Below are 22,232 nucleotides of genomic sequence, written 5' to 3'. Positions count from 1 at the left end.
ATATTTTTGAAACATCTCTTTAATAAAAGCAGAAAAGGGGATCTTTATTAAACGCTACCTGCACTTGTAAACCCCTATGTTAGAATAAGACTTTCTGTAACTGTCTCCTTCAGCGGCTGTAAAGGGAAGTCTATACAGACCAGCTCAGACCTGAAATAAAATCTATAGATTCCTAAGGCTACCTGATATCCTATCTGATAGAAGCACGCTGCCCATTTCACAAAAACAACAACAAAAAACACAAGCAAAAAGCAAACAAACACAAAACCTACAGCAAATAATTGAAGGGAAATACTTTTATTTACTATTCTGAATCATGTAAAATCCCAATATTTACTATAGCAATTGCAGTTTGAGAAGCTCCCTTAGAATTTTTAACTGTGCTTACGACATCATTGGACTGACTAGTATGTAACTGGTAGGTAATATCAGTGCACTAACAATTTTTTACTCTTTCCACAGAATTTATAAATCTTCCACAAGAAATATTTTTTCACCAGAAAGCCAGAATAAAGTACAATACTAGAGCACTATTTTTCTGACTGGTTAGTCTATGCAATTAAAATCAAATAATGCAGGACTGGGAAATTTGCTACAAACTTTCCAGTCAAGAGGAAAGAATTCAAACTAAAAAATACTGACAATGAACCTAAAAAAGAGTTGAGAAATAATTTTTTTTTTTAAATCCAAAGGAACATTTAAATGAACACTTCATTTCCAAACCTCTCCCTCATCATTTCCCCCCTTCATTTAAATAAAAAATAGTAATAATTTAAGATTCTGGTCACAGCAATCGGTTTATTAAGTCATTTTTCAATTTTATGAAATTCTACCCTAGAGATATAAAAAGAATACTTTTTTTAAAAAAAAAATCTACTGATTTATTGAAAAAATAAAACTGAAAAGGTACAGTCATAAGTACTAAGTGTTTCAAAGAAAGCGTCCACACTCACCACTGCTGCTGCTTTCGGATTTTTCATCTGGTTGGCCTTCTGGAAAAATAAAATGAACAAAAAAGGAAATGTAATGTTTCTGTGTTGATTATTTGAAATTACATCTAAAAAGCGGGTTGCAAAATAAAGAATTATAAGTAATTATAAAAATCACAAACACTGGGTTTTATTAACATTTATAAATTCACTTTCTGGAGAATAATTTGCCAGAGGGAGCAACAAAAAAAAATCCCCCTTAGTGCACAAACTCCCAACTTCCATGAGAGAACTCCATTAGACCTCTGACTGAGCTCTGCTGGAATGAAGTTTACACAATAGTTTATACATTTAGACAAAATCAATAGTAGGACTATACTTGAATAGCATCCATGTATCTCAGTGGTCACTCTAGACAAATGAATATTGGTTTTGTATATTTAAAAAACCAGAAGGTTCTGCAGAAGAAACTTTTAATTGGCATTAGTTAAATTTTTGGACATGATCAACCTCTCCTCCACCCTTTCTGCAGATCACACAAGGATTTATTTCTTCAGTCTTTTCTCTTTCTGGTCATTAGCCTTCAAATGGTAGTGTAGCCCACCTTGTTAGGTACAAAAACCAGGTGTAATCAGAAACGTCTCCTGCTCCAGAGAATCAAAGTAAGTATGAAGGAAAAGCCTAGACACAAATGTTACAAAGTGACTTGTCAAAAAATCATCACTTCAGTGATTGGTAGAGTCAGATTCAGAAACAGCTTTCTGCATTAAATTCCAACCCAGCATTTCAAGAGACGGCAGCGGGTGCATGTATTTTGGTAAACTGAGTTCTAACACTTACCAAGTCCTATGAAATTAAACCCCTACATACATTTGTCAACCTGAAATTTCACTGCTCCTCCTATACTTCTCCTTTTTATACATCTTATAAGGTAGAGAATAAAAAGAACATTTTCACTTATCTGAAATTCACTTAAAAATGGTAAAATATACTTGCCCTTAGCTTTCACCTCAGCAATGTCACAGATATCATTACCGACTATTTATTTACAGGCCACAGTGAATTACTGATTTAACTCTGAGAGTAATTTTTTAGTTCAGTTAGTTTGATCATTTCTGCCATTTACAGGCTGGCTATTAACAGAACTGAAAACATGAAATATTTTACAAAAACTTTTCCTTGCTACTGATTCTTGCTGGTTTTCATGGCTGATGGCCCTGTTTATTCACTGAGATGGCTGACAGCCTGAGGACTAATGCAAATGGAAAACCGGTATCTCACAGATCCTTCTTTCCTTACAGGTGCCATCGTTAGTCTTAGCAGCTGAAGGCGTGTGCTTTCTCACTGAGAAATCATTATACAGCCTCTTCTTACCCGTAAGCATTCACAAAGCAAGTTAAAATCCCTGCTAACTTTCAAATACACATGCAGGATAGCCTGTTTGCAGAAAAATACGTATTTTCTCATTGACTTTTTAATGTGTATATTTAACACATTTACAACATCATGTTATTACCCAACCAACAGCCCAACTCAGTCGTAACTTTATTAAGGAAATATTCAGTACACAGACAAGAAGCAAAGAGGACGTAACAAAGAACGTGCAAACATACTAAGGTATCAACCCCTGTGACAATTGAGCAGCTGGATTTAAACTCTTACTTTTTAACTCAGTTTCAATGAAGACCAGCTACCCAGCCAAAATGACTGTGTAAGACACCACACTTAAAAATTCTTGCATCTCTGATTTAAAAAAAAATTGCTCCTCTGATTCAAATAACAATACATGCGTATCATGTCTACAGGAGTGTTTTTGCTTATGTGTAGCAACAAGATCTGCCCTCAACAGCAGAGACAAAAAAAAAGACAAAATTCAAGCCTTGCTAAAGAGTGGGTGTTTTGTTGTTTCGTTTTGGTTTTCCTCATCATTAGACATTTCCTTACAAACAGGTCACCAGTCTCTGCTTGAAAAAAATCTTCTCGGTACTATCATCATGAAGAAGGTAAAGGAAATCATACTGTATCTACTCAATATATTTTATCAATGCAGGTTACAGCTGCTCAGCCTCCTCCACAACGTGCAAGATTCACGAATAAATGTCAACAGGTTGGGGCTGTTTGGTTGGTTATTGTGTTGTTGGTTTTTGTTTTTTTTGGGGGGAGGGGCATTACACATACATCAGTGAGACTGATAAAAACAAAGAAAAGTCAAGTCACAGAAGTGGGCAGGAAGCCAATTCTACTCCAAATATGTGCAGCCCATTCTATATATTTTGTGCATTTTATCCTCAATTATTTAAATTTGTACAGGAATTAACAGTCTATAGTTTTAATAACAAAAACAAAAAGAAAATTAGGAGCTTACCCCTGCCAGCCAGCTGAACCCACTTTACAGGAATTTGTTAATCCTCACAACACTCATATGAAGTAAATAAATATAATTTCCATTTTTTAGAGATGGAGAAGAGAGATGATGTAAAGAGTCACAGTTGTTGTCTAAAGGAACCGTATGTCACAACAATACATATGAGATCTTAACCCATCAAGATGCTGTCTGTAATTAGACTAGCTTGAGTCACACATTCTGCTTTTATGATCATGGGTTGCATCTTCTTTATGATTCTCACAAATATTTGGAAATTTGCATAAATGCAGAGATCTGAGAGGCTGTTGCTGCTTCTGTTTCTTTTGATCATGAGGCTGCTGATAGGTTTTCCTCTCGCGCCAGCAGCAGTCCTTAAAAGACTGAAGAACATAAAGGAACGACAAAGCATTAAGTAAGACCCCAAAGCATTTTGGAGACTGGAACGTGTGGTTAAATGACAGCCTGAACAAAGACAATTGGAAAATACTGTTGAAGTAGACAGGTGTGCGTCAAAACTCCTCAGCAGGCTGAGCTGAGATGGCAGAACAATGAGGGATGGCGTTTATTTCCTAAATAAGAGCTTGATTAAAAATTTGAGAAGTCAAACATCCATCTAGTAAGATTAGAAGCAGTATCACAAGGCACCAAGATTCTGAGCACTATGTATTTTACTGGAAATAATTAAACGTAACGATAGGAGTAACTGCTTTAATGGAAGAAAGAAACATCTTTCCAGGATTTTTAGTAGTGTTTCCTCCCTTCACATTTCTTTAAATGACTGGATATATCTGATGTTTCAAAATACAAATATACAAAATACAGAGTACAAACCTCTGAATCTCCGTTTTCTCCAGAATACAATCACGCATTGTAAGTTATATAGTAGGCGTGATTAATGTACAAACTCAGAAAAGGTTCTTTCACACATAAAAAGCTGTATAAAGCGGGAAAAAAAAACACTAACCCAAAACAAGGGGAGAATATTCAAGGGGTGTGGGAGTAAAGAAGCTGTTTTAAGGTATATAGGCAGTGTTATATGTGTTATTGAAAAAGAACAAAAAAAAAAAAACAACAAACAGATCTGAAAGAAGACTTAAAACTGGAGATGAATGCGATGTCAAGAGCCAGCAATCTTCTGTGAAGCATGAAATGGTGAAACAATCCATGCATGAATGATGCTCAGAAACAAAGGTCTGGTAGTCATTCTGTCAATGGAATTCTCTAAACACTTTTTACTGTCAGTAAGATGGAGCAAGCATGACGGAATTTAAAGTCACTAAAATAAGCATGAGGGCAATCCCACTTATAAAGGGGGAGTTGCGAAGAGATATTCCAAATTTCAATAAAATTAGTCATCTCACCCAACTTTACAGAAATATCTTACACTTTATTTGTGCCTACAGTGTAAAATCTTCCTCTCCATCCATCAGTCCTTCACACTTAGGGATGCAATTGCCTGCCAAATTCTGTGTTTCCCAAGTAACATTAGTAAAACGTTTCAGTAAGAACTAGCTCAGTAATAAACTTTTAACATTATCTATAACATAAGTGCTTTTTTCATTTCTATTTAGAGCCAGCAATCCTAAACTACCTGCTGGCAGAAAAATTAAGCAACAGGCAATTAAATCAGTAAGGAAATTAATTTATAATAACAATCAGAAAAGTCTGCTGTTATATGTTTAACAAAAGCACGTTCCTATTACTTTAACCAAGAAACAAACTGTCAAATAATAACACTTCCTTATGCCAGGGTGTCTACCAGTAGGAAGCTCAGAAAAAACACACCTTATATCAAACCCATGCCTTGCCCCTAGACAGTTCTTAGCTACACACATATAAGAAAAATTCACTTTGTTCAATACAACACATTGAAATATATGCAAAATCCTTTCATTTCCTTCTGCCCAAAAAATTACAGCTATGATAGCTGATGACAAAGATAAGATAAAGTGACTGGAAGCACAAATAGCATTGTTGCATAGCAACTGTTGATGTACATATGGTGATGTTTATGGAACAGAATGTAGTTCATATTTAACGCAGAAATAATACTGAAACCAGCTTAGACAGCAAGACCTAGACAGCAAGGGACAAGTGTGCTTTGGATCCCCCTGCAGTCATCACAGAAGCCATGATTCCCGCCAGCTTTGCTAAATCAATGTTCAGGAACACCAGCACAGGTCTCAGTGATCTGCCCAGCAATGAAGACGACGCAATGTCGCACATGTGCAAACAGCCTTGCAAAGGAAGGAAGGAGATAGCTTGCAACTACTACTTTCGAAGTGCGCTGTAGTACTCTGTTATTCATTAGAGCTATTTCAAAACACAGAATCACAGAACGTTAGGGATTGGAAGGGACCTCAAAAGATCATCTAGTCCAATCCACCCCGCTGGAGCAGGAACACCCAGATGAGGTTACACAGGAAGGTGTCCAGGCGGGATTTGAATGTCTCCAGAGAAGGAGACTCCACAACCCCCTTGGGCAGCCTGTTCCAGTGCTCTGGCACCCTCACTGAGAAGAAGTTTCTTCTCAAATTTAAGTGGAACCTCTTGTGCTCCAGTTTGAATCCATTACCCCTTGTCTTATCATTGGTTGTCACCAAGAAAAGCCTGGCTCCATCCTCATGACACTCACCCTTTACATATTTATAAACATTAATGAGATCACCCCTCAGTCTCCTCCAAGCTAAAGAGACCCAGCTCCCTCAGCCTTTTGAAGAAACAGGAGGAACCCCAGAGTTAGTCTACAAAGAAAGTGCACCATGTGTAAAAGCCAGCACAGACTACATTTTTAATAGGATCCACTTTATCCAGCTTTATATTAGCTCAGATCTAATCCAGACACTGCAGAAGATAAGCAATTTGCAATTCATTAGGATTTAGACATAACAAATGGCACCTCAGAAGACCAAGAAACTGCAAGTTATTAGACTTTGGACATCACAAATGGTACCTTAGAAGAACCTACTACTGCCCATTAACCAACAGGGAACCCCAGAGACGCAAAGGTCTACAATGTAAGAAGTAAAAGATTTCCTCCAACTGCACCATGAATTAGAAGTTCAGTTAAAACACATAGAAAATCGATTCAGAAGTCTAGAAATTACATCATGCAGAAAATATTTAATTAACTCGTCAAATCTTTTGCTTGCTCTAAGTGACCTGATTAGTCAACGTGAAGTGCTGAATTATCAGGAATATGTAAACTCCCTGCAGCATCTTCCAGGATTTCAGAGGAAGCTTTGTCATCCCTCATTCATTTTCTGAAAGACCATCAAAAAGATGGTCACTACAACATAAGGATCCCAGGTTTAGAGGACAGCACACAGAATAGATCTCAGGACTTTCCATGTGCTCCAAAAGAGTGGAAACAACAACAACAAAAAAACCAAAACCAACCAACCAACCAAAAACTCCACCCTTTACAAAAGAGACTGAACTAGTTTATGCCATTTGCTCAATTTTAGGTAAGTTCAGCCCTCAAGAAGGGTATTGACTGAGAGCAACAGTGCATGAAGCACATTTTATCCATATTTCATTTGCATAATTCCTCCAGATGCAACATTAGCAATGCCATCTGCAGTTCCACACCAGCTTAATCTTTGGCCCACGGTTCAAACTGGCCTACTGATTCTGTTGCGTGGTGAACTTCGCAAAAGAAAAAGGAACAAGATTACCAGTGCTTTTCACAAAAATAAGCTAATCATAATTTTAAGACAAATACTGGTCAATCAACATGAGAATGAATTAATTTCATTTTCCTATGACTGTGTCTTACTGCGGACTGACTGATATGCAAAGATGTGTTAAGTTTTTATGGAGCCTTTTTCCATGGTTGATAAAATTATAGTGTTTTTTTCCATGTGGACGTTCTGGCATTGTATAGGGTAGCAGCCGTTCTTTCAGTTGGGATATCCATATAGTTTCGTTCCGCTCTTCAAACACCTGTTTTCACAGTAGCCATAATTCACTACGAAATTTACTGAAATTGGCTATGGAGCTCAAAACATATTGGCAATGCACATTTGAACACAAGAGTGTGGCTGCAGGAACATGGTGTCTGTAAGAGATCTGACTAGAATTTGGAGTATTTGTGTAAAATTCATCTTTACAACCAAAAAAAGTCATGCAAGAAAAGCACATTAAAGTTTATTTTTGATTGTATTGCCAACACCAGCTTTAACACAACAGCAACACATTTTAGCCATTTTGCGTTTAAGCAAGTTTCACGGAAACTCACTGACTGCATGTTATGCTTGCTTATCTCAAGCAAAAACAATTTTGACAGGGTCTATGCTTACTCAGTGCTTCATTCCAAACATTTCTCATTTCAGTAACTACCCTTTGCTCCCGATTAATATAATAACTTCTACTCAAGAGATCCATGGTCCTTGAATAACATTTTCTAATTGCTAAGAAATGTAAAAATTTTAATTGATTAAATAAAAATTGGACGGCTTCTAAGTACCTAAAGGTTTCGAGACACTGGTATTACAGATGGTAAAACAGAAATAAATGGGCATCTTTTAGCTACCACACTCTAATGACTTTCACTCTAACTGATGACAAATATTCCACATTCAAGCTAAGCATCTGCACTCACTGCAGCTTACGTTACAAGGTTTTTAAAGCAATATTCTCTACCAAAAGTCATTTTGGGAAGAAAAATCCCATGAGATTTGCAGCAATCATGCAAAAGTCACTAAATGTATACTCTAACACATCTTCACACCTGAACACTCTCTTTCATGAAGTATTCTGAGGTTGGGGCACAGAGGAATGAAAAAGGATGAGGAACTACTAGAATGCTTGCAACATTCTTGAAAACTTCCTCCCTATCTCTTTCCACCTTTGTAGTCTGCGAATTATAAAACCCATTATTTTTAAAGTGTTGCAATTCACAAGCATGAAAATACCTTTTTTTTTTTTTAACGTGAAAAACCAGTAACACGTTAGTTTCAAAGAGAGGGATTAGAAAAGTGCCCAAGTTGCACTGTAAGAGTGTATTTCTAAACACAACTGACACAATCAGCTACTTGTACCTTAATACCTCAGTGCTCAGCCATTACATGTTTAAAAGAGATTTTAAAAAGGAGGTGGTGAACTTACTAAGCATTCTAACTCTTAGATATTCTAACTCTGTCCTGTGAGCTACAATTCTCCCTCCCTCATTTATTTGATAAAGCATGCTGTAGTTTTCTGCCCCACAAAAGGCAGAGATATCAAAAAATATTACTATGATTTGTCTTCTGGGGACACCAAAACCTAAGTGCCTGAAATTAAGATACCTTTTGCAGACAATGAGACATGCTCTGAAGACACCTTCCTTCTCTCTCTAACACCCAGGACAGGAGGATGTAATTACAGCAGAAAACCTTACAGGACACAGGAGTTACATGCAAGGTAGTCTGCTGAACTTATTGTCTAACATGCAATTTCAGACATATGATCTTGAATATCCTAATCAACCATACAGCTACTGAGCTGAAATTAAGACAGGCCAAACTGCTGAAATTCAGTGAGAAAAACTATAATCTTAGCGCTGCACTCTTTGGTATTATGACTTTACTAAGCTTTAATACACTTAAACCATATACACGCTTCAAGAAAACGTGGTGAACAGTTGTGTTTATTGCTAAAATGGGTGTGTTCAACTGGACAGAAGAAGAATCGGCATTCTTATAAAACTATATTCACAGCAGAGACCAATTCAAGGAGAAGAAAAAAAAAATAATTGATCCAAAAACTACATGGGAACACAAAAACATTTTTCTAGTGAAAACCCTACAGGTTTCACCATGTACTGCACTCCATGTGCTCTGTTCTCTTCAGCAGACCCACAGCTGAAACGTACAGGATAACCCCATGTGGAGAACTTAAACTAGTTGTTGAATCACATGAAAAAAAGAGACAGACACAAAAAAAGTACAACAGGGTTATGTATGCAAATAACAACAAAACAGAGCAAAAATCAGACCTCTGTGTCTTCTGGCCTTTACAGCATTCAGTTTATTGAAAACACATATACTGGAATTGTAACAAATAACTTTAATTCTGACTTACCTACTGAACTTTCTGTGAACACTGTTAAGGTCTGTCCTCCCACACTTTGCAAAATAAATGGGTGTTCCCTTGGTGCACTGACTGAAGTGGGTTTTCCTCCAATATCACTGATGTTTGCGAGCTCTTCATTCAAAGTAAATGACACCTAGCAGTCACAGTTACCACAGTGTTACTAAACAGACTCAATTACAGTTTTACAAGTTATGGGGAAACAAAAAAGAGAAAACACAAGTAGTATAACACATTTCCATTTCAAAGACATAAAGAGTGGGATAAGAACCTTACTGTATTGATCTCTTGTTGAAATACAGAATTCAGAGCTTTTATGTACTTAGTAAAATATACTTATCTTCAAAAAAAATGTAAATTACTTCCTCCTGAAGTCAGAGAACAATTTGATTTTACTAAAATGTAATGCATGATAGGTTTTTAGACGTTGTTCAGTCTGAGTGCTTTTAAAATGCTTCACACAGCTGGTGGAGTTCCAGAGAGAAGTGCTAACATACCACAGCAAATGTTATTAGCCCAGGGACTCCTGAATTGTGTGCAGCCCAGGAGAGGTTAAAATATGGCTCCTTTGCTATGCTTGCATTGTATGCCAAATACAGAAGCTGAGGAGGTACTGGGGGGGCTGGGTAACCAGAATCCCTACCCTCAAGACACAGCAAGAAACGTGAAGAGGGACATTTCAAACCAGCACTGTGTGCTCTACCTGTACGTCCTGCCATGCAGGGTCCCTGGGAAGCCACCCATTCTCATGGGGTTCCTCACCACTTGGCTCCACACAGACTGCAAAATAAGCTTTGTGCTTCTAGTCAGTATCAAGATTTTGGTGTGGGGCTTACAAAATTAGGGAGGTTCATTCATATTTCAGCCTAGAAGAGTTCAATCAAACATTCAAACCTCCAGTATAACTTTCTCCACTTATCCTAAAAGGAGTTTAGCTGGGTTATCAAATGGCAAATACAACATGCTTCCCTGGCATTTTTCTGTCCACAGTTTCTTCCAGTTCAGTGACAGACACCTACATGGTACATGAAGTAATTTTAACTAATCCAACTTGCCTTACCTCCTATAAAAGATAGAGGAAGTTAGTGTTATTCACTGAGGCTGCTAATAAAAGCAGTTACCTTTGCAGGAAAACCTTCAAACTGTTCTATATTTAGTAGGACCAAATTCTAACTACAAAACTGAATACTTCTGAAATTGTAACCTTCCAACTTCATTTGCTTATCATCCTTCTTAGTTCTCAGACAGCCTTTTTTGCACTAACTCATCTGAAAATGTTTAGAGAGAAGGTCCCTACTACGCTGCTTACAGATGGGTAAATAAACTTAGGGAACAAAGAGACTTGACAGAAGTCTCACAGTAAATTGATGGGCAGAGCTACAGACAGAATTCTCTCTTCCTGATTCTGTGGTACAATGCTTCATTACAGGTGTAAAAAAAACAGGTGACATTAGAAACCAGCACATTCTAAACAATTTTCAGAATTCAAAATATAACACATTCACAGCTTTTGTATGTAGTAATTACTTACTTCTGTTCTTCCTTGATTTCTGCAAAAGAAAATATTTAATATTTTAGTTTCCATAATCTAATTCCACAAGTTTAGCTTCCCTGAAAAAAAGCAAATTCAAATTCTAGTTTTGTTACTCATCTTTACTCCCAAGATTCTCAAATTTTTTTGTTAGACTGATGCCCAAGAAAAAATAGGAAAAGTTGGCAGGTGAGAACAGAAGTAGCAAAATAGCACACGTAAGTTAAAGAACATACTCCAATTAGATGTGCATATTTCATGGATTTAAGAAAACAAACTTAATGTAATGGGATACAGCCACTCCTCAGTATAATTTCATATAATGTCTATTCATAATCACTACACAAGCAAGTACCATTCAGGTACCAAAGAAATATGTACAGCATTTGCAAGAAACAGGATTATGTACTATAAGAGGTGTGATAAAATCAATTTTACTGCAGGTAATTTCTTCCAAGAATTGCAACCAATAAAGGTATGGTAAAGGCTTACTTGGTAATCCTTAGTTTTCCCACTTCACCTCTTCCTGAAGCTTTATTCCACTGCTGTGACAAGTACTTGGGGACCTAAGAAGACAGGTTTTGAGAAAAGCAGATTTTAAAATTCTGTATAAATCATGTATGTGTAAATACTTCGAATGTTTTCACCCCCTGCAATGAGCAGGGACATCTTCAATTCAGTCACATTGCTCAGAGCCCCGTCCAACCTGGCCTTGAATGTCTCCAGGGATGGGGCATCTACCACCCCTCTGGGAACCCTGGGCCAGTGTTTAACTACCCTCAGTGTAATAAATTTCCTCCTTGTATCTAGCCTGAATCTCCCCTTTTAGTTTAAAACCGTTACCCCTTGTCCTGTCACAACAGGCCCTGCTAAAAAGTCTGTCCCCATCTTTCTTATAGGCCCTTTTAAAGTACTGAAAGGCCGCAATAAGGTCTCCCTGGAGCCTTCTCTTCTCCAGGCTGAACAACCTCAACTGTTCCAGCCCTCTCATCATCTTGGTGGCCTCCTCTCCCCCCTCTCCAACAGGTCCATGTTTTTCCTGTACTGAGGCTCCAGAGCTGGACACAGGACTCCAGGTGGGGTCTCACCTGAGCAGAGCAGAGGGGCAAAATCACCTCTCTTGACCTGCTGCCCACACTCCTTTTGATGCAGCCCAGGGTATGACTGGCCTTCTGCACTGCAAGCACACAGTTGGGTCACGTCCAGCTTTTCACCCACCAGTACCCCCAAGTCCTTCTCACAGGGCTGCTCTCAGTCTCTTCATCCCCCAGCCTGTACTTATACTGGGGGTTGCCCCAACCCATGTGCAAGACCTTGCACATGGCCTTCTTGAACCTCATGAGGTTCACATGGGCCCACTTCTCAAGCTGTTATATAATATATATATATATTTTGTTAGGGAAAACAAAAAGAATAATGTAGCACAAAAATAAGGCTGTTGTAGAGTTCCAGATTTCCCAAATGAAGGAAAAATCTTGAATCTCAAATACTATTATCCAATCATGAAAGGCAAAAAAAAAAAAAAAGTCAGCATCATATTCTTAAACTAAGAAGTCCCAATAATTTTATCAGGTAAAACTGTATTTTTTAAATATTCATTAGAAATTATCATCTCTCTAGGGGAAAAAAAAAGGCAACAAGAAACCCACAATGATGAGAAGACAGGCAATTACAACTCTGAGACCAAAATGTTCTGTAAAGGGAAAGTTTAGAGTTGAGGAATCTCAGCCAAATTGAGCAGCAAACCACAGCCCTACTCCTACCTGATGTCTACTTCTCCAACAGCAGAACCACCTCAGGGAGATCTGCCTCCCATCACTCATTCTCACCCCTCATCGGATTGGTAAAACTCTTTGTGCAGCTGGTCAGTACATAGAAAGAGCAGACTGACCTGGCTGGGAGGTGTCAGGGACTTCTGTGTTTTAGCTGTGCCGATTTTGTATTTAGCAGGTGGAACAACCAAACCAGTGCTCCAACTCATTTCCCCAAAGGGCTACACAAAGCAGAGGTCAGTGCAGGGACAGGAACAAGCTTAACCTGATACATCCAAGGAATAAAAGCTGCTCCAGTGATGCTGACTGACCTACACACAAATTCCTACAGGTTTTGGTATCTGAGCCTCAGGTGACCTGGGCTTATGAGGGACAGTAAAGGCACTGTCCTAGTTTTGTTAAAAACAAGTTTATCTTTTAGTGAATTTGCCTGTCAGCTAAAGCCTTCTTATTAGCTGCATTTTCCTGAAAAGCCAGGTACATGTTTTGGTAGACATAGCAATGGAATGTGAGCTGACTGGTAAGAATGGATGTACATCTCATGAGAGGGGCAATGAGAAACAGGTGACCAAAAACTGACCAACTGAGTATAACATCCCATTCATGTGAATACTTCATATAAAAGTGGGAGACCATGAGGATCCCATCCCTTTTCCTTATGGCCGACATTAGGAGAGGACCTTGCTAGTTGTCCCTGTGAACTGAGGCCTAGTGACAGACTGAATCCAGTCCAGAGTCCAGTCCAGAACTTCAGGTGCCAGTCCTTCATCTGCCAGAGCAGTTGCCAGGACTTTTAAGATTGGTTTTGTATATTTTGTATTATTTTCTCTATTTTTATCAGTAGCATTAGTAAAACATTTTTAATTTTTTCCAACTCTCTTCTCTCTGTCCTTCTTTCCCTCCCCATTGCCTGTCCTTAGTGGGAAGTGGGAGAGGGAGGACCTCAAAGGGGAAAGGGGGGTAGAGGCGGCTAACAATACATTTGCCACGGTTTTATTGTCACCCCGCAATCAAACCTCGACAGGCACCTACATAAGCAGCCAACAAGCTGGGAGCTGGCTTTCTAGGCAGACACTTTTTTCTCTTTTCCCATCAATTAGCCAAAATCACAGCCTACCTCTCCACTCTCTGGCCAAAAAGCTACCAGCTAACTACTGCCAGGAGAACTAGACCCCAACAGCTGGAGCTTCCATGGCCAGCCTCAATGCCTTGCTGCTGCCGCTGTGCCATACACCCATGCTCCTCGGACTCCCAGATGTGACAACACATGCACACCTGTGAGCAGCAGCAACAGCACTTCTTTTTTCCGGAGACTGTAGTGCCAGGCCAATGTGTCCATTGCTCAGAGTTACCATAGTTCTCCTTAAAGACCAGGCAAGCTTAAAGATGACAAAGAACATTTATTCCATGAAATCAAAAGTTAGTTTTGATATCTGGTGCTATCGCTGATGAACACCTATATATCTGCACAGTACGCCAGGACTTCAAAAAGTGTCCTGTGCTGGTGGCTGCCATTGCCCTGCCCCAGACAGGAGGTGCCAGGTCACCCCATGTGTCAGTGTGTCCAGGCCTGCTGAGGTGCTTCAGGCTTCTCAGTTTAAGCCTAGAGGAACAAGGAACTTCTCTACCTTCTCTGCTCTACCACATGGCATCAATTCCAGTCATGTCTGCCTTTCCTTGCAAGAAGCCAGCTCCACCAGTTACAAGTACAGAGTGCAATGTTTTGCAGATCACAGGTTTTTCCCCCACCATTCAGCAATTACAGCTGTCTTTTCTATGATGGCTTTTTGTAAAAACCGAACACGACACATTAGTACAACAAATGGGAGACTGGAACAACTTCCCCCCTACACACAAGCTATTAGATGTTAAAGTACTTTGGCACATAAAGAGATGGGATACAGACCTGAGGCAATAAGGGCAATCTCACATCTGACTATTTAAAACTAATTGTAAGATCTTCAAGTGATAGGGAAATTACAGACTTTTTTCAAGAGGAAATAGCTGAAAGCAGTCTATTAGAAGCTACTACTTCCTATAAACCCTTTTCTTTCTAGTAAGGATGCAGCACTTTCTGGGAGAACATCATTTTAAAGACTTAGAGTAGTCTCAGTGTCTATCAAAACAGTGACTTGTTAAAGGAAAAATCATTACTGTTCCAATGCCATGTACTAAAGAAGTACTTTGATAGAGGAATTTTATATCTTTTTTCCTTCATGTGCTCATGACACATCACGACAAATCTACATTCTTTAATTTTGCAGCAATGTTCTTTAGTGGTACAGCAAAGTTTATTCTGGCTCACACAGTCCACAGCTACTGAAAACATCTGTGCCCATGTAGGAAAACAGTGTGAGACACAGCCAGTGAGAAAGAGAAACATAGTAAGCTCTGCTGTTCCAAGCAGTGAAGACTACTCCATACTCTGACTTTTGTCTTGCACGGAATAAAACTAAGCCAAGTTTGACTGCACAGCTGAGAAGGCAAAGAGCCTGTTCCAGGAACTTGCTGACAAACAATAACCTGCTAACTTCCTAAAGCTCAAATGAATTTAACAATAACCTTGCATTTACCTGTTCTTCAAAAAAACCCCAGAAAACACCTTGGTGCTGGTGCTTAGCACTTCCATTTATTCTCACAGCACCCCATGAAGTACTGTGGAATAGCTAGAAAATCCAGATGTCCTCCAAATGCTCAGCCAAACTAAATGGCAGTCCAGGTTTCCAGAAAGTCCTGGATCGCTGGGTCCAAAATGCCACAAATGCACAACAGAAAGCCACGAACTGGCACAATCTATTGATTTTTTTTTCCCACAGCTTCCAAAGTGGTAATTTTCTACAGCAGATTTCATGTCAGATCAGATATAATTTTCTTTCTAAGGCTGAGATAAATGCTATGATGTGCCCCAGCTGACTCAATAGAAATATTACTATGTGCTCTCACCTAATCTGTATCTAATTTATATTGCCAGGTAATAAGGTAGACACACATCCAGTATGAGTGGACAAGAAGTGAAGGATTCTCATGCTGTTAAAATCACTGACTTGCTATTTAATATAATCAGACAGGGAATTTATTCAGATTAAGAGGTTGCAGATCAATCACACTTCTTTCAGCTGCATGGGGAAACAGTCTCAAAGAGTGCAATTAATCATCTTTCTGCTGGCCTGTCTGCAATCAAGAGCTATGCAGAGAGAGAAAAAAGGTTATGAAGGACTGTGATCAAAGGATTACTTTTAGCTGTATGGAGTTACTTCAGTTAAAACCAGATGGTATTCTCAAAACCACATGCTGAACTCTGTAGCTCCATGCTAACAGCATAAACAGTCACAGGAAAGATTAAATAAAGCTTTACATTCTGCAGACATCTTCATTTGCCATTTTCTTTTAATTGTAGCATAATAAAAATTTAACTTACAGGGAACAGTTAGTTTTCAAACACTTAACACTCCTTGAAATAAAGTCCAGGAAAGAAGAATGACCTACTTTTACAGAGCAGAAAAAAATTTCAACGATCCCACAGCAGGATTTTGAAAAATATACACCCACAGAAAGCGTGACTTGTGGACAGAGTACCTGCCATACTGAAAGGCTACTGCATGTTTCCAAGACAAGTGGCCTTTATCCTGGGATTCGTAGGTAAGAAAACCCTTCTCTTCAAAAACCGTAGCATTTAATTACGAGAAGAAACCTTACGCACTAAGGAGCATTGTGTCAAGGCCCCTTCAGGCTGCTGTTTCCTTCCTACTACTCACATCACATGTCCACCCAGGCTCCAGTACACAAGGGACACTGCAGGTAGCGTGTGACACAAGGGGCCCTGCTCCATGCATCTTTCAACTTATTCACAGCTTCCTATCTGCCTTTAGAACAAAAGCAGCCCACCTGTAATAAACTACTTCCAATTTTCTATATGAAATAAAATCAGCTCTTTCTCTGTATGCAGTAAGTACATCAGAAACTAAGGCTGATGTCAGGTTCTATGCTTTCGTTTTCCTTTTAACATACAAAAAAAAAATTATATAAAGATACCATTTTTCTAAACATAGATCAATACAGCAGATTAAATTTAAAAAAAATCACACAAGGAACAAGAAATTAACAATTCTAACAGCTAATGCTAAATGGTCTTCCCTTTACCACAAGTACATAACCAACAGTTTTTATAGTATTTCTCTATCTTAGCTTTCACTGAAAACAGAGAAAAAATATTCCAGTTGCTTCCTGGGTTTGTAATAAAGGTACTCACTCAATTCCTCATACCTCCTCTTACTGCTTATGCTTCTAAAGTACTCATTACTACATTTTTAAATTGCCTGTTAAGTAGTCTCTCTGGAATCCTTCCTGTGCTATCATAATACATGCTAAAAGGAAATTAAATAAGACAAGTTTTTTATTCCAGCAGAACTGATTGCTCTTTCCCTCAAAGGAAGGATAAATTCGGCCTCATTATCCTAGCTAGTGAAGATAAGAAGTACAGGTGCTACATACTGTCATGCCTCTGAGTGTGTTGAAGGTCTTAGTAAGAAGGATGGTTGTTTCCAAGATCACATCTGAAGATATTCAAAGGATAAAATCCTGTACATCCTTTGCTGTGGTATACCAACTTGAGGAACTTCGTAATTCCTTTTATTTCTATTATACTAGAAGATGGCCAAATAATAAAATCAGACCATGTGCATGAAGGATTACATTAACACTTACCCAGAAGAGCAATATTTCCATGTTCCTTTCAGTTTAGTTTTCTCATTAAGCCAGGCAGCACCCTGTGATCAGAGTGGCATCAACTAGAAGCACAGATGTGCTGAAAATTCCTGGCTTGCTTCAAGAACCACCAAACCATATCAGACTAGAGGACAAGTAAGTTCAGTGTACTGCCTCCAAATGCCAGCAACAGCAGTGATTATAGCAGAACAGGAGAACCTAAGACAAAAAGATAGTTCCCCAGCATGCTCTTCTAATTACAGTGATCTTTGACTCAGAAGCCTTGAGGTATGCGATAATATTCATTTTTAATATCTCAGTTCGATTTTCTTGCCTAAATTTATCTAATGCCTTTTTGAGCTTCTGTAAAGTTTTGACATCCACAACTTCCTATCGCAACAAATTCCAATATTCAACTACATATTGTGCAAAATAATAGTATCTCCTTTGTTTGCTCTGAGCCCCACCAGATGAATTAATCTGATACACCCTTAATTCTTGTGTTACAACTGACTCTTCCCTACTCATTTCTTCCTTATCCACCTGTGACATTACTCTACAGACCTCTGTAAGATATCCAAATCAATCTTTTTGCCAGCCTGAAAGGTAACAACATATTTATGAGTTTCGTTCACAGCCACCATTCCTTGCTCCCTAAATCATCCCTGCTGCTCTTTTCTGTGGTGTTTTTAGGTCTACTGTGTACTTTCCACAACAGAGGATGAGACCAGAACTACACACAGTTATTCACGCTACAGGCAGTATGTATAAAATAACAACGCATAGTAAGGCGCATAGTATTTTCTGCTTTGTTTTCTGTATCTTTTGTAATCATGCCCAAGGTTGAATCTACTCTTTTGACACAATATTCTCAGTTACCCATATCTACTGTGAAAATAAACCTCCTTTCTAATGACAACAACCAGCAGAGACCAAATCACTGTGTAACTATTAGGACAGTTTTTCCCTATGCATATCAGATTAGATTTTTAAGCTCTGTATTTTATCTGCCATTTTATCATCCTGTCACTCAGTATCATTACATACTTCCAGAGCTTTTTATTGTCAGTTTTCATTTTTACTGACCTGGATAAGTTATTACACTCAGAGCACGACGCAGTGTTCACTGCGGTTTCACAAAACCAGATGTTGAAGTGCCAATACAAAAGAGGAAGCCAGATGGAGCGACCTACTCACCACCAGAATTTCTGCAGAGCAACGCAAGTCTGAAATTCCCCACCATTTTCAAGGACCACAATAAGGTGTTTGGCTAGTTGACATATGATGGTGTCACACCCCCTCGCCCCCTAGGACTGGTATTTGGGTACTGCCCTGTCCCCATGGGTTCTTTTAAGTGTAAGGTCTGAGCCTTTTCCCTCCCTCCCCAAAGGAAAAAGAGGAGTAAGCTACAGTTTCTCCCCAGACAGACCAAATACACATCAGGAAAAATGGGGGCACATCCACAGGGGACTAGAAAGGGGCCAAGGCACATACTCCCCAAAACTACTGTGAGTCTCCTCTTCCCTGAGCCAACATTTCCTGTTGCCAGCAGAAGCAGCCAAACCACCTTGACTGAAAGATGTTCCACAGCACAGAGCTCAGGAAGAGACAGTGGTGGCCGAGTCAGCAACAGCAGATGTGAGCACGGCCTGGCACCAGACAGGTGCTTGGGTTTAACATGCTGAGCTGTTTATCCTTTCATAGCACCTTTGCGACAGCTGTACTTCTCTAGCACCAATGTAAGCTGTAGTGACAAGACACAGGCCATTTATTTTCCCTGTAGGTTTGGGTTATTTTGTTTGTTTGCTTATTTTTGCTTCTTGTTTTTGTTTTTGTTTGGGTTTTTTGTTTGGTTGGTTTTGTTGTTTTTTTGGTGGTTGGGATTTTTTTGTTTGGTTTTGTTATTTGGTTTGGTTTGCATTTTTTGTTGTTTGATTTGGTTTTGTTGTTGTTGTTTTGCTGTGTTTTGTGGTGGGTTTTTTTTTCTTTGTGTGTGTGTGTGGTTTTTTTTTTGGTTGGTTGGTTTGGATTTTGATCAGGATGTGAATTTGGGAGCAAACTTTCTGCGATTCTCAGAGTTTTGGGAAAACAGAAGTTACGCTAACACGTTTGTTACCCCCAATAAAGCACAAGCCGAGGAGAACTCTCAGACAACTCAATTTTACCTGCATTTGTGCAATCCGCCCCAGCAGCTCCCCGGGCAGACGCCGCGCGTCGCTGCTCGCCCACCCTCGTCCCCACGGAAAGGGAAACGGGGCCACCGGCCAACCCCAGCCCCCCGCCGCAGGCCGGCTCCCCCCCGCGCCCCAGGCACGGCCCCGCACCCCGCGGCCGCCGCCACCACGCCGGGCACGGGAGGGGAGGCCCGGCCGCCACAGGCCGCGCCGGGCCTAGGGGAGCGCCGGCAGCCTCTCACCTTCACCAGCCACATGCCCGTGTTCTGCTTGGCCCCGGTGAGGTCAAGCTCGCCCTTCTCGCTCATGGTGGGGCAGGTGGCCCGGCTGAGGTGGAGGACGAAGCAGGCGGACGATGCTTCCTGCTGCCGCGGCCACTGTACCAGTCCGGACCCGCAGAGCAGCGCACTCCCGGAGGACGGTGGCCCGCGGTGGCCAAACCTTCTCCGCTCGCGGAGCACAGCTGGGCAAGAGCGGGACGACGAGCCCTTGCTGCGGCGGGCCTGCGGGTTCGAGTCCCCGCCCCGGTGCGGCCGCGGGCAGGGCGGGGCCTCGGCATGGCGGCCACAGAAAGTTAGTTTCTCCCTGCACGCGAAAGGTTATCCTGGCATGCTGGAAAACGGCAGCAGCATGCAAAATGATATAGAGAAACTGGAAAAGCAGTGTGTAGAGAGTAGACCCTGCCATGACAGTGCTCTCTGGTGTGGGCGGGAAATGGCAGGCTGGGGAGCAGCTCCATGGAAAGGAGTCAAAGCATCACCGTGTGCCCAAATTCACTCAGGTGAGGAAAAAAGAGCAAGCGAATCGTTTACCGTGGATAAAAAGTGTCTTATTAGGCTTAACTTTCTGCAAAGAGCACTCATGCGAAGCATTGGAACAGACTATCTAAAGATGGGAGAGCTGCTCAGGCACTGAAAATATGTTAAGTCAGGAGAGAGCAAGTGTCTGACAGTTCAGCGTTGAGATGGGGGTATTTGGCTTAGGTGACCTCTCTACGTCCCTGTTTTATGGCTTTTTCCCTATCATTGGGGGAGGTTTCCTAATGCCTAGACTGTTTCCCTTGTGGCAGTTTAAGCTCATTATTTCTCTTCTATCCATTGTGCACACAGAAAGCATTTTATTACCTTCCTCTCTGCAGTGTTACTTTATTCCTTCACTGAGATGTATCCCTTTGGTTTGTCTCCACTTATATTAAACAACCTTAGTTATTCCAATTTTGTCTCATAGGTCATATTTTCTAGACCTCTGGTCACGCCTGTTGCTCTCTGAATCCTCCTGGGTACAGGTTTACATCCTCCTTGAAGTCTGGTTACACACAGTAAAGGTCATACTCCATCTGAGACTGCACCAGCAGCAAGCAGGGAATATTTCTGGTACAATATGCAAGACATTGCTCATCTGGCTTGCAGAAAGCTATCTCAGTATTACATCTCAGACATGATAGTCTGTCTTTCTAATTATAGGCAAGCATCTAGGTAACCAAGGAGCTCAATACTCTTATGTACGTCTGAAGCAACAACAGCTAACATTGAACTATTCTGATTAGGATTAGTTAAATTTAAAAATTACTTTTGTTTTTACTTTGAAACTGTACATGTCTGCAGAACTCAGCTGGGTGGATGAAACTTGTGCTGTTAGTCAGCTTCCGCTCAAAATTCAGATGTCATTAAAACAACCTTTCACAAACATGACAGAGGCATCTCCTCGAATGCTAACAAAAATGGAAGCAGGTGCATCTCAACAGCAGTAAAAACAGCCACTATCTGTGGGATGGTGCAACCTCCAAATATCATAGATCTTAGGTTCTGTTCACCTGGAAAAAGGGTGGATCTGCACAAACACCATCACTTTACAATTTGTGTTTGGGTCCTACTCCACTGATTCTCTGTGCTGTACACAGGACAGTTTGTTCCTGGGGTCTCTTTGAGAAAAAAAACAGTGAGTGCCTCTAAGAGAAACCCAGAGGCACATCTGGGTATCCAAGAACGTATGGATGCAGCCGTACCCTACCTCACTCTTTGTTACCCAGCACAGTATTCCAGCATAACTCCAAGAAACCCTTCACACTCAACTGCAATCAAAAGCTCTCAGACCATTTTTCAGGATCCTCACCCTGCTATAAAACAACTTGGTGATGGGTCTGGCAGAAATGAGGGGCTCAGTGAAATGATTTTTCTAGAATCACAGAATGGTTGGGTTGACCTTTAAAGATCACCTAGTTCCAACCCCGCTTGCCATGAGCAATTCGCTAGACCAGGTTGCTCAAAGTCCCGTCCAGCCTGGCCTTGAACACTTCCAGGGATGGGGCATCCACAGCTTCTCTGAGCAGCCTGCACCTCACCACCCTCATTGTAAAACATTTATTCCTTATGTCCAGTCTAAACCTACTTGCTTACAGTTTAAAACCATTGCCCCTTGTCCTGTCACTACTGGCCCTGGGAAAATGTCCCTTAGTCCTTCTTATAAGCCCCATTTATATATTGAAAGGCCGCAATAAGGTCTCCCCAGAGCCTTCTGTTCTCCAGGCTGAAGAACCCCAGCTCTCTCAGCCAGTCCTCACAGCAGAGATGCTCCATCTCTCTGATAGTTTTTGTGGCCTCCTCTGGACCTTCTCCAACACATCCATGTTTTTCCTGTGCTGGGAGCCCCAGAGCTGCAGGCAGGACTCCAGGTGGGGTCTCAGAT

The 22,232-nt window shown here is 40.4% G+C and overlaps 1 protein-coding gene across 1 annotated transcript in view; it reads right to left on the bottom strand.

The window, feature by feature from the left end:
- GTF2F2 (general transcription factor IIF subunit 2) overlaps positions 1-20,018 on the bottom strand; it is a 95,926-nt gene extending 75,908 nt beyond the window's left edge. Inside the window, exons 1-5 of the mRNA XM_082074911.1 lie at positions 19,790-20,018; positions 11,390-11,463; positions 10,898-10,916; positions 9,358-9,502; positions 954-992 (exon numbers count right to left, since the gene is read on the bottom strand). Coding sequence (XP_081931037.1) covers positions 954-992; positions 9,358-9,502; positions 10,898-10,916; positions 11,390-11,463; positions 19,790-19,855 — 343 coding nt within the window. The 5' untranslated portion in view covers positions 19,856-20,018. The remainder of the gene's footprint in view (positions 1-953; positions 993-9,357; positions 9,503-10,897; positions 10,917-11,389; positions 11,464-19,789) is intronic.
- Between the last annotated feature and the right edge of the window lie 2,214 nt (positions 20,019-22,232).

Source organism: Streptopelia decaocto, assembly GCF_964273445.1.
Source record: "Streptopelia decaocto genome assembly, chromosome: 1".
NCBI classification, from domain to species: domain Eukaryota; kingdom Metazoa; phylum Chordata; class Aves; order Columbiformes; family Columbidae; genus Streptopelia; species Streptopelia decaocto.
This window is presented reverse-complemented; position numbering and strand designations above follow the sequence as displayed.